Below are 12947 nucleotides of genomic sequence, written 5' to 3' on the forward strand. Positions count from 1 at the left end.
GCGAACTGCAAGTGTCTGAACCTAGAGGCGGGAAACCCAGTGTGGTTCTCTGCTGGCTGTGTGAGCCGCAGACTTTGGGAGTTAAAAGTAAGTCCCTTGAAAACATCACCTGTGTAAAGGTCGACCCCATAACTTCTCAGAAATTCGACTTTTACACAATTATATACGGTTAGCAAGTCTGATGGTGACTATTAATCTCTGAACTGACCTTACTGTGAGCTTTACACTTCAAGCCAATCCTTGCCTTATCTCAACCAGTATTAACTCAGCCCATCTTTGGAGGGATTGAAGAAAGGTGTGATGGGTTCAGACTGTAGGGGGTTTTGTCAGTGTACGGCACACAGTGCTCAAATAGATATGGAGCAAAGCTCTCCTTAAGACACTGATACCACAATGGTGTCTCTGGCACACTCAAATTTGTAACAGAACAATAGTAAGTCGCATTAATGTCCAACTTGGGATCAAGTGAGTGTCAGGAAGGTGTAATCATTCTCATAATGTTATTGGAATTTATTGTAAAATAGCAGTACCCGTGTCTATATATGTGTGAGTATGTGAGACTTAATTGGATTAAAGGCAGCTGGTCTGAAGGCTTTGACATGGTGGAGATGAGCTAGGTTTGAAATGTTAAGTAGGTAAACAGGTGTCAAGGAAACATTTGCATTTTTCAATAAACCAGACTAGGTTGTTTTCAAAGGAGTGAGTGAAATGTGTCACCGGGCCAGGCGAAGTTCTGAAACAGTGTGTTCATTTTTCCCAAAGATTGCTGGCAAAACTTAGTACTATGAGAGATTTTTATTATCAGAAAGGTAAAGTCCAAAGACATAGTGAACCAATGGGAATTTGCATTCAAAGGGGGAAATATGTATAAAGGAGTGAAGGCTGTGTATAAGGGTAGGCATTTTAAGATCTAACAAGTGTGAAAAACCTTCAGCATCTCTGCCTCAAGCTGCTGCTTTCAAAGAACTAAAGTTACGAACGCTCACTTTGAATTTGACTGGTTCAGGGTATCATGTTTCTTTGCCTGGGTCTTTTAAAATCTATGTGTCTTACTGTTGCCTTAATGAAAGTGTAACTGGGAGTCAGGTTAAGTGGGGATTTAGAAGTTATTATAGTAATAATTTGTAGACGTATGTATGTGCTTAAAGATATTTTTTCTTGTTAATAAATGTTTAATCCATTGTTGTAAAAACCTATAAGATTTGGTAGTCTTATTACTATTCAAGGCACGCATCTCAAAATTTATACAAATTTCAAAACAAGTTGTGGCAGTTGTTTTAAGTTTCTCTTTGGGATTTGAAGAGCTCAGCATTTACCATCAGCTGTGCCAGAACAGTGAGCTAGACTGTACTCACCTGGTTGAATGTACAATGAGATAGCAAGGTGAAAGATGAGGAAATGAATGCATGAAGACCTACACAGTGGAGTAGCAATCCCGATTAGACCATGTTGAATACCCAGTCCCCGGTGGCTTTAGTTTGATTACTTGTGCTTAATAAATAGAACAAAAAGAGCTGGAGAATAAGGTAAAAAGTACAAACTCATCAGGTCATGTATTAAACTGCCTCTGTTGCATCCCTCCCTTACAGTGAGACATAGACCACTCCATCTCTCCCTTACAGTGAGATATCCTCCACTCCATCTCTCCCTTACAGTGATATCCTCCACTCCGTCTCTCGCTTACAGTGAGATATCTTCCACTCCGTCTCTCCCTTACAGTGGGACATAGACCACTCCTTCTCTCCCTTACAATGAGACATAGACCACTCCATCTCTCCCTTACAGTGAGACATAGACCACTCCATCTCTCCCTTACAGTGAGATATCCTCCACTCCATCTCTCGCTTACAATGAGATATCCTCCACTCTGTCTCTCGCTTACAGTGAGATATCCTCCACTCCGTCTCTCCCTTTCAATGAGACATAGACCACTCCATCTCTCCCTTACAATGAGACATAGACCACTCCTCTCCCATACAGTGAGATATCCTCCACTCCATCTCTCCCTTACAATGAGACATAGACCACTCCATCTCTCCCTTACAGTGAGATATCCTCCACTCCATCTCTCCCATACAGTGAGATATCCTGCACTCCGTCTCTCCCTTACAGTGAGATATCCTCCACTCCGTCTCTCCCTTACAGTGAGATATCCTCCACTCCGTCTCTCCCATACAGTGAGATATCCTCCACTCCGTCTCTCCCTTACAGTGAGATATCCTGCGCTCTGTCTCTCCCTTACAGTGAGATATCCTCCACTCCGTCTCTCCCATACAGTGAGATATCCTGCACTCCGTCTCTCCCTTACAGTGAGATATCCTCCACTCCGTCTCTCCCTTACAGTGAGATATCCTGCGCTCTGTCTCTCCCTTACAGTGAGATATCCTGCACTCCGTCTCTCCCTTACAGTGAGATATCCTCCACTCCATCTCTCCCTTACAGTGAGATATCCTCCACTCCGTCTCTCGCTTACAGTGAGATATCCTGCACTCCGTCTCTCCCTTACAGTGAGATATCCTGCACTCCTTCTCTCCCTTACAGTGAGATATCCTCCACTCCGTCTCTCGCTTACAGTGAGATATCCTGCACTCCGTCTCTCCCTTACAGTGAGATATCCTCCACTCCTTCTCTCCCATACAGTGAGACATAGACCACTCCGTCTCTCCCATACAGTGAGATATCCTCCACCCCGTCTCTCCCATACAGTGAGATATCCTCCACTCCTCCTCTCCCATACAGTGAGATAGCCTCTATTTAATCTCTCCCTTACAGTGTGATAACCTCTGTTGTATCTCTTCCTTACAGTGAGATATCCTGCAAGACACTTGATGGACTAGAAGGGCTTCGTAAACTGATCTTTCAAGTTGCTTGTAGCATGAAGGATACGGGGAATCTAACAGCTTCACAGAAACTGGTTGGGAGATTGGTGGGTGCTCTCCTGCTTACAGTGAAGTAGAAAGTAGACTAGCTGTTTTATTCTGAATATTCCCACTACAGGACCATCTCCTAGTTTTAAAATCTGTGTTCAGTGTCTTGATAAATGTTCCTATTTTCTGCCCACAATCTCTCCCATGTCGTTTTGCATATTAGTCAACGTGCAGCTAATAAAATCCTGACCCATTTGATGGGGCTTTTGATGGATAGAAGTACCTATGTTTACATCCACTTCACCGGTGTCCAGTGCTCACCCAAAAAGAACGAATGCCCCAAGCTCTGGATACGTTCATTTCTGAGCAATAACGAGGAATCACCAGCTGGTTGTCCCATCTTACATTGAAATGACCAGCAAGAATTGGAGCGTTTTGCTACTTCTGCACAGCAAAGTTTGGAGCTGATTTGTTTTGAGTCGATCTTTTCTAGAATCAGGAGAATTGCTACATCATGGGTGCAGTTTGAACAAATGCCATGTTCCCAATTTGCTCTGATTGCAATGAAGTTATGTTCCAGGGAGAGAGGCTGGATTGGTGAAGCATCACTGTGGGGATGTAGGATTTACTGCAGCCCAGTCCACATCTCCTGGCAATGTCTTCAGAACTGGCTGTTCCTCATTTGCTCAGAAATAAACTCCTGACATAAGTAATAATCTTTTAATCATTTGCTCTTTGTTTGGAGGAAGTTGTGAAATATTCTGCAGCTTGTGAAAGTGCAGGATGTCGTTACAGTGCAATCTTAGCTCAGATTTTTTTTTTAATCTTGAAAACAATAACAAATAACTGTTTAACCTTTGAGATATTACCGAGTCTACACTGAATTTTCCCCGGCTTCTGCATTGCTGATTTCTCCAGGAAATGGGCACTCTGTCCCTTTATGATCAGGAGTTTACCCCTGCTGCCCAATATCTGCGTGACTCGTTGCATGAACTCGGCGCTGTAATAACACACGTGCATTTCTCCAGCCATCCTAAAGACAGACGGATGGACACTCGGAGAGGGTGCAGCCAGGACTTACCAAAATGGGACCAGGGATGTGAGGTTTCAGTTATGTAGAGCAACTGGAAAAACTGGGATTGTTCTCCTTAGAGCAGAGTGAGTTAAGGGGAGATTTAAGTGTTCAAATTATGAAGGGTTTTGATGGAGTAGATAGGGAGAAACTGTTTCCTGTAGCAAGGCAGTTTGGCAACAAGAGGACACAGATTTAAAGTGATTTGCAAACGAGTCACACAGGTGATGAAGGGAAAATGAGATTATGCTAATATTGTATAAAACACCAGTTAGCCCACAGCTAGAACACAGCCTACAGTCTGGCTACTACATTACAGGAAGGTTGTTACCACCTTATAGAAGGTACGGTGGATATTTGCGAGCATATTGCCTGGAATGCCGAATATTATCTATGAGGAAGGATTGAATAAGCTGGGAGCTGAGTGAACAGAGGAGGCTGAAGGGAGATTTAGTTGAGGTGTAATTTTTTATGAGGAGCTGGGATAGAGTGGAAAGGAAGGCCCAGTTCCTGTTAGCAGAGTGGGAAATAATCAGGGGCATAAAGGATTAAAGGCAAGTTGAGGAGAACCTTTTTTCACCTAGAGGGAGAGATCCTGAAAGCTTGGCAGACGCAGAAACCCTCATCACTTCACAACACTCGAGTATGACCCCACGTGCAGTGTCATACAGGGCTATGGAGCTACAGCTGGAGGCTGGGATTAGACTGGATAACTTGTTTTTGAGCTGGTGTGGACGTGATGGGCCAAGTGGCCTCCTGTGCTTTTTATGTTTCTATAGAAAGGATCAGGAGACACTTACCGGACTATGGGAAACGGGCGAGGGATTGGGATTGAATAGCTGATACAGTAATGGTCCTGGTTAGTCTGACACTTTGATCAATTGATTATTCTTGTTGTGAGACTCCAGACAATGAGTGCCATGGGCTATTCACAAACTGCTCACCTATTGGAACATCACAAGTCAGCCTGAACCCACCTTCATCCTCCACCTCCACACATTTTCCATGTTGTCAGCAGCTGGAACTCTGGCCAAGTTTACTTTTCTCCTTTTTGCTCCTGGAGGTGATCTTTGTGTCCCCACAATCTGCAGTCTGCTTCGGATCAGTAAAGGTGCTGCCGACCAGGGAGTGAAGTTGGAGCTTTATTGATCTGTGGGGCTGGGACACTCCCTGTGTCAACCACAGCTGCTCAGGGCAGTGACTCACCACCACCCTTCTCAAGGACAATTCGGGATCTCACTCATCAAGTTAGTCCTGCACATAAATACACACAATTTACCCATGCCAGCGCTGCTAAGCAGGAAGCCGTTTAAAATTCAACAGAACATTGACGGTGGATTGAAACAAGTAAGAAAACATGAAATACAAAACCAAAAAGGGACAACCTAAATTTAAAAAGCCCAGAGGGAAGCTGAGCTGAAAGAAAACTGAAAAATTACTGATCAGGGAAAGGAAAATGACCGGAACATGGAGCAGGGAAAGAATCACTGAGAGAGAGGTGGAGAGTGAAAGGGACTGCAAATTCCAGACACTTTCCCCACTCTTGGAGCTCATTAGCGTGACATTAACATGGTTACTGAATGATTACAAATGTATTTTTTGCATATTTATAGCTATTTAGTGGATATCACTCTCACACCTGAGTTAGAAGATTGTGGGTTTAGGTCTCAATCCAGAGATTTAAGCACAAAGTCTGGGCTGACATTTCACTGCTGAGGGAGTGTTGCACAGTTTGGGTGAGATGTTAAACTGAGGCCCCATCTAACTTCACAGGCAGATGTAAAAGGGTCCAAGTTCAAAGAAAACCAGGTAATGTTGTCCTGGGTAACATTTCTCGCTCATTCAACATCACAAGCAGAAAATTTGGCCATTATCACATAACTGTTTGTGGGATCTTGCTATGTGCAAAATGGCTGCCATGTTCCTGACATTGCAACACTTCAAAAGTACTTCATTGTCTGTACTTTTAAGATGTCCTGAGGTCATGAAAGGTGCATAGAAATGCAAATTTTTCTTTTGTTTTAACTGGTAATATGGACCTTCCTTACAGATACCAAAAAGCTATTTCAATCTGTTAAATGCTGTTATGAAAGAGCAACAGAGGAGAAGCAATAGTAACGAGGTCCAATACTTAACTGACCAGCAACTGGAGGAGATTGTGCAGCAGATTCCCGATAATGATATCAAGGACATTGAAGATATACAGACCGGTAACTCATGTTGCTATTTTGAGTAAAAATGCAACATTTGCTTATTTGTACATTTCCCTACACATCCTGTTGTATTGTTAGATCAATACCTTTTCCAATATTTGCCAAATACAAACCGTTAAAGCCCAAACTGAACCAGTTGGCTTCTGATTGGAAATCGGTGTTGTGCATAATAAGATGATAATGGGCCAGCACATTAATTGAGCTAACGTGCTGCTGTGTTGTTTCTCTGTTTGTTTGGCAGCTCTTGCCTTCCTTATTGAGACAGGAGCACTGCTGCATTTCCCAGACACCAGTCATGGCCTGAGAAACCTCTACTTCCTGCATCCAGTGTGGTTATCGGAATGCTTGGAGAGAATTATCAATCTCAAAGCCTCCCGCTTTCGTGCCAACAATGGCATAATACAGGTGACGGAGCTGAGGGCACTGCTGGTTGGAACTGGCTTCACCGAGCAGACTGAGGAGCAATATTTCCAATTTTTAGCCAAGTTTGAGATTGCACTTCCAATCACCAACAACAGGTAAGTTGTTTTCTGATTTTAAAATGCTCATCCTTGTGTTCAAATTCCCTCATGACCTTATCCCTCTCTATTTCTGTCATCTCCAGCCCCACAATCCCATGAGATCTCTACATTCCTGCAATTCTGGCATCCCTGGTTTTACTCGTTCCACTGACTTCAGCTGCCAAGGCCCTAAGCTGAGGAATTCCCTTCTTAAATCCCTCTGCCTCTCTATCTCTGTCTCCTCCTTTAAAATACTTCTTAGCAACTCTTATCCAAGTAACAAATGACATCCTATGTGACAAGATAAATTTTCCCTCTTTATCCTTTTTGACCTGTGCACAGCCTTTGGCAGTGTTGATCACACCATCCTCCCCTCCTCTAATCTCTCTCCACTGTTGATCACACCATCCTCCCCTCCTCTAATCTCTCTCCACTGTTGATCACACCATCCTACCCTCCTCCAATCTCTCTCCACTGTTGATCACACCATCCTCCCCTCCTCCAATCTCTCTCCACTGTTGATCACACCATCCTCCCCTCCTCCAATCTCTCTCCACTGTTGATCACACCATCCTCCCCTCCTCCAATCTCTCTCCACTGTTGATCACACCATCCTCCCCTCCTCCAATCTCTCTCCACTGTTGCCCCAGTGGATGGAGCTGCACTTACCCGATTCCATTCTTACCTGTCTAATCGTATTCAGACTATTACTTGTGAAAGCTTCTCTATCCTGCTCCCGCATCATTACCTCAAGGATCTAAACTTGCCTCCCTCCTATTTCTCATCTTCATGCTGTCCCTTGGCGATATCATCCAAAGGCACAGTGTTAGTTTTCACATGTACGCTGACATCACCCAGCTCTACCTCACCACCACTTCCCTCGACTCCTCCACTGTTGCTAAATTATTAGACTGTTTATCTAACATCCAGTATTGGAGGGGCAGGAATTTCCTCCAATTAAGACTGAAGCCGTTGCTTTTGGTCCCCGCTCCAAACTTCATTCCCTAGTTACCGACTCCATCCCTCTCCCTGGCAACAGTCTGAGACTAAACCAGTCTGTTCACAGCCTTGGTGACAGATTTGACCCAGAGGTGAGCTTCTGACCTCATATTCATGCCACCCCCAAGACTGCCTATTTCCACCCTCCGTAACATTGACCAACAATGTGCAGGTCTCAGCTTACTTGCTGATGAAACACTCAATCATCCCTTTGTTCCCTCTAGACTCTCCTATTCCAACACACTCCTGGCTGCTCTTGTACATTCTACTCTCTGTAAGCTTGGGGTCATCCAAAACTCTGCTGCCCTTGTCTTGGCTCCAAGTGTCATTCACCTATCGCCCTGTGCTCACTGACCTACAGTTAAGCAACATCTTGGTTTCAAAATTCTCATCCTTGTTGTCAAATTGCCCTGTGGTTCCCCTCTCCCCTCCCTATCTCTGTAATCTCCTCCAACCCACATCCCTCTGAGATATCTGCACTCATCTAATTCTAGCCTTTTGAGCATCTATAATTTTAGTTGCTTCACCATTGGCCGTGCTTTCGGTTGCCTAGACCCCAAGCTCTAGAATTCCCTCCCTAAACTTCTCTTTAAGATACCCCTTTAAAACCTATCTCATTGACCAAGCTGTTGGTCATTTGCCCTAATACCTGCTTATGGTGCTCAGTGTCATACTTTCTTTATTAATGCTCCTGTAAAGCACGTAGGAGCCTTTTATTCTGTTAAAGGTGCTATATAAATACAAGTTGCTATTAATACCTACCTCCTTGACCAAGCTTTAGGTCACCCCTTCTAATATCTCCCCCTTTGGCCCAGTACCAGTCCTGTCTGATCTTGTTCCTGTGAAATGCTTTGAGACATTTTGCTCTGTTAAAATTGCTGCGTAAATGGAGATTGTTTTTTGTTTCCCGCTAGTCAATCTGCATTAAAATTTGGAATTTTTGAGCGGACTACTCTCATAACGTTGAGCAGAGAATAATAAAAGCAAAATACTGTGGATGCTGGAAATCTGAAATAAAAACAAAGTCCTGGAAAAACTCAGCTGTGAAGGAGAGTCATACGGACTCGAAACTTTAACTCGATTTCCCTCTCCGCAGACGCTGCCAGACCTGCTGAGCTTTTCCAGCATTTTCTGTTTTTACTTTAAATTTTCAAATTGCTGTTATGAAGCCTGGACTCACATTCTGTGGATTGTTGGTGCAGTAATGTAACTACTACATATCTAAGCGCTTCCTCCTTACTGTCTTTGACAGTTCTGAACAACCCCTTTGACTGCACTATCCTGGTCAATGCCCACTTGCCCTTTGTAAGGTTATCTGACAGGACCAGTATGATGTAAATGCAAATTGTCATCTCTTTTTGTAACTATCCCAAAGGAAAGGGGATTGAATTTGGATCAGTCATTTTTACAAGATGGAGAATGTGATGAATGTGATTGAAGGGAAAATGATTTTTGCTGATGGATTTGTTGTACTTTTCTTACCAGTTACCTCCTCCCACACCTGTTGCCACCAAAGCCAGGATTTGATTTTGGCAATCTGAGGGGCAAGAGCACCAACACCATCCAGAGACTTTTCAAAATGAACTTTGTGCCCGTTGGCTTCTGGCAGCGGTTTATTGCCCGCATTTTGATTAGCCTGGCAGAGATGGATGCCCAGGTATGACACACATTGGCAACTCACTTGTACAGACGGATTTTCCAGGGCTGATTGCTGGTCTCACTTTCTGCCAATAGGCAATTGGATTTTGTGCAGAAACTTCAGTGAAGTTCTCTTCCACAGGATTCCCCTCATTTATTTAGGTGAAAAAATTGTCCTGCCAAGTGTTGAAACTTGCCACTTTAACTGACTGTTAAACACTGGATTAGGTCTTACTGGGAAGGCTGTTAGAATCTGTTTACCATCACTGCAACCTCTGCCATGTTTAATATATAAAGAGAGGGCTTGAAAGCTGCCCAGATCCTCTGCTTCATTCTACAAAATGCCCTCCCCTCTGGGCTTCTCTACCCTCCTCATTTCTTCCCTCTCCCCACCTCCTTTCCTCCAACCCCCTCTTCCATCTCCCTCTCCCCTTTCTTTCACCTCTCCCCGCCCTCTTTCATCTCTCCCCGCCCTCTTTCATCTCTCCCCGCCCTCTTTCATCTCTCCCCACCCTCGTTCATCTCTCCTCCCCTCCTTCTGCACTCACTTTTCCCCCTGCTGTGAAGATAAGGAACGGGTGGGGATGGGGTGAGTGAGGGAGAGAGGAAGATGTAGGGAGGGGCGTGTGGAGAGAGGTTGGGGCAAGAGGTAGGAGTGGGAGGAAGGAAGAAGAGAAGGGAGAGGTCATTTCTAGCTGGCTGTAATCATCTGTGTCCTATATAATTGGATGGATAAACTCTCTGCCATGGAAATATTTATGTCACTGATGATTGAGCCAAGAAATCCCTACAGATCTGCCAACGCTGCCTGTCGTTTAGAAAACAGGAGGGATTTCCCTCCGCCAAAGGCAAAGTTGAAAAATATGTTCTTAGTCATGATGATTACCAACTAAAGTTAAAATCTAGGTATTAAATCACAAATGATATGGAAAGTTGAATCTTTTCCTCTGAAATAGGTTGTGACTTTTTTCTTTAAAAGTAGAAAGATACTGTTGACGCTAGAATTGTAAAATAAAAATAGAAAATGCAGAAAACTCAGCAGCTCAGGCAGCTCAGGTCAGGGAGAAGCATAGCTGGCATTTTAAAACTTAAAAGCTGTTCATCGTCAGCATCACCCAGAAGCAATGACAGGTCATCAACCTGAAACTTTGGCCCTGGTATCTCTGGGGTGGTGGGAGGTGAATCATAGGCTCAGGAGGAGGCCATTTGGTCCATCGAGTTGGTGCAGGCTCCCTGCAAAAGCAACTCTGCTAGTCCCACTCCACCCACCCTTTCCCTGCGGCTTTGCAATTCTTTTCTCTTCAGCTGTTTGTCCAATTCCTTTTTGAACTCCATGGTTTAATCTCTTCCTGCCACACTCTCAGGCTGTGCATTCCAGATCCTAACCATTCATTTTCCTAATGTCGCCTTGGCATTTTTGCCATTCACTTTAAATCGGCGCCCTCTGGTTCTCGAACCTTCTGCCAGTGGGAACGGGTTCTCTCTGCACGCTTTTGATACCTCTCCTCAACTTTCTCTACTCCCAAGAAAACAGTCCCAGCTTCTCCAGTCTATCCATGTTACTGAAGTCCCGGACCCCAGGATCATTCTTGTCAATATTTTCTCATCCTCTTTAAAACCTTCACATCCTTCCTAAAGTGAAATGCCCAGAATTGGACACAATAGTCCAGTGGAGGGTGAATCAGTGTTTAACTTTTATACGGGTTTAACATCATTTCCTTGTTTTTGCAACTGTGACTGGAGAAGGCCAAAGGCCTGGGGGAAAGGCTGGAGTGCAGGAGAACACTGTGGAGCTGGCAGCTCCTGCCCTGCTTCCGCTTTCAGCTTTCTCACTGCCAGCAAATTTGAAATTGCCTCTCACATGCGCTGTGGGAAGCCAGTTTAGAAAGGTTAATATCGCTCCCCATCTCTCAGCAGCAGCCGGACGCCCCGATATCCTCTGCTGCCTGTGAGCGGTGAGTTGGGGTCAAGTTCACTTGCCCCCTTCCGACCTTTGCTCACCCATCATGGGTGTTATTGCCAAGGCCTTTCTTTTCTCACTGACCTTTCCCTTTGCTTTCTTGACCAGCTCTTTGAGAATGAAAAGAATCCAAAGCGAGGCAGAGTGAATCGAACCTCGGTTTACAGCTTCACGAGGTCACATCGTCGCAATCGCTGCAGCACCTTCCGAGTTAGAAGAAACCAAACTATTTATTGGCAGGAAGGTTTGCAGGTGAACTACGATGGTGGGTTTCTAAGGTAAATCCCCTTTATTAGTTGCATCACAATTGAAGCTTCTGCTAGGCCAGGAACGCTGGAGACTTACTCTGGTGTTTGGAAATCGAAACAAGCCCTGACGCTGACTGCGTATAATCCTTGAAACTCAACAAGTCCTTTCCTTCCTGTAGTGTGGAGTCCTCTGAGGTGAACTGGAAGAGGAAGAAGAGCGCAGGAATAAAAATCAATTGCCAGTCTGAAACACGGGATTTCTCAGCCGTTGCGTTCATCACTGATCATGTCAATTCTCTGATCGATCAGTGGTTTCCAGGTAAGGCCCAGAAGGGGGTGTCAAGGTAAATGGTTCTGTGCCACAGGAACTGTCCCATGACTGCACTGTGACATGGCTCAGGGGGAAGCCTCTTGCCTCTGGGCCCTGAAGGTTGTGGGTTCAAGTCCCACACCAAAGAATTGAGCACATAATCCAGGATGACCCTCCGGTGTGGTACTGAAGGAGTACTGCACTGCCAGCTGAGCGATATGGTGTTAAACCAGATCACCTGACTCTCAGATGAACCTAAATGACCCCATGGTACTCTTGTGCAATGCACTCTACACAGAAGTGCAGTGAAGTTACCCCTGTGTCCTGACCAAAATTTACCCTGTCAACATTTTCACTAAGTAACTACAGGGTAGATTGTTACAAAAGATTAGGACTCATAGGCCTGGGAGTAATTTATTTGCATGGTTTGAGGTTTGGTTAAAAGGCAAAAGACAACAAGTAGGGAGAAATGGGTCATTTTTAAGGGTGCAGGGTGTAACTAGTGAGTACCACAAGGTTCAGTGCTTCAGTCTCAGCTATTTACAGCCGATATTAATGACTTAGATAAGAGAGCCAAGTGTAATGTATCCAAGTTTGCTGGCATTATAAAGCCAAGTTGAAAAGTAAACTGTGAAGAGGATGCAAAGGGATATATCCCCATTAAGTGACTGGACAAGAAGGTGACAGTTGGAGTATAATGTAGGGAGAGGTGAAATAATGCACTTAGGCAGGAAGAATAGAAAAGCCAAATAATTTTTAAAGTGTTGAACAGCTTTTAAGTGTTTTTATTCAGAGGGATTTGGTTGTCCTTGTACACATCACAAAAAGTTAACAAATGGTATGATCGACTTTATTGCAGGGGGGTTGGAGCACAAGGGCAATTACACTGGGCTTTGAGTCCACACCTGAAGTATAATGTACAGCTTTGGTCTCCTTGTCTAAGGAAAGAGATACCTTCCTTAGGTGGGGGTGCAGCAAAGGTTCACTAGATTGATTCATGGGGTGAGGGGGCTGGACTATTAGCAGAGATTAAGTAGAATGGGCCGATATTCTCTGGCATTTAGAAGAATGAGAGGTGGACTCATTGAGGTATAAAATCCTTAGAGGGCAGGGCAGGGCAGACACTGAGAGGTTGCTTCC

General features: G+C 44.5%; 1 protein-coding gene across 1 annotated transcript in view; it reads left to right on the plus strand.

Annotated features, from left to right (window-relative positions):
* lrrk1 (leucine-rich repeat kinase 1) overlaps positions 1-12947 on the plus strand; it is a 179755-nt gene that overhangs the window by 95874 nt on the left and 70934 nt on the right. Inside the window, exons 18-23 of the mRNA XM_078530495.1 lie at positions 2806-2926; positions 5990-6149; positions 6394-6670; positions 9137-9308; positions 11358-11527; positions 11677-11816. Of these exons, the coding sequence (XP_078386621.1) occupies positions 2806-2926; positions 5990-6149; positions 6394-6670; positions 9137-9308; positions 11358-11527; positions 11677-11816 (1040 nt within the window). The remainder of the gene's footprint in view (positions 1-2805; positions 2927-5989; positions 6150-6393; positions 6671-9136; positions 9309-11357; positions 11528-11676; positions 11817-12947) is intronic.

The sequence above is a fragment of the Cetorhinus maximus genome, chromosome 26 (genome assembly GCF_964194155.1).
Source record: "Cetorhinus maximus chromosome 26, sCetMax3.hap1.1, whole genome shotgun sequence".
NCBI classification, from domain to species: Eukaryota; Metazoa; Chordata; class Chondrichthyes; order Lamniformes; family Cetorhinidae; genus Cetorhinus; species Cetorhinus maximus.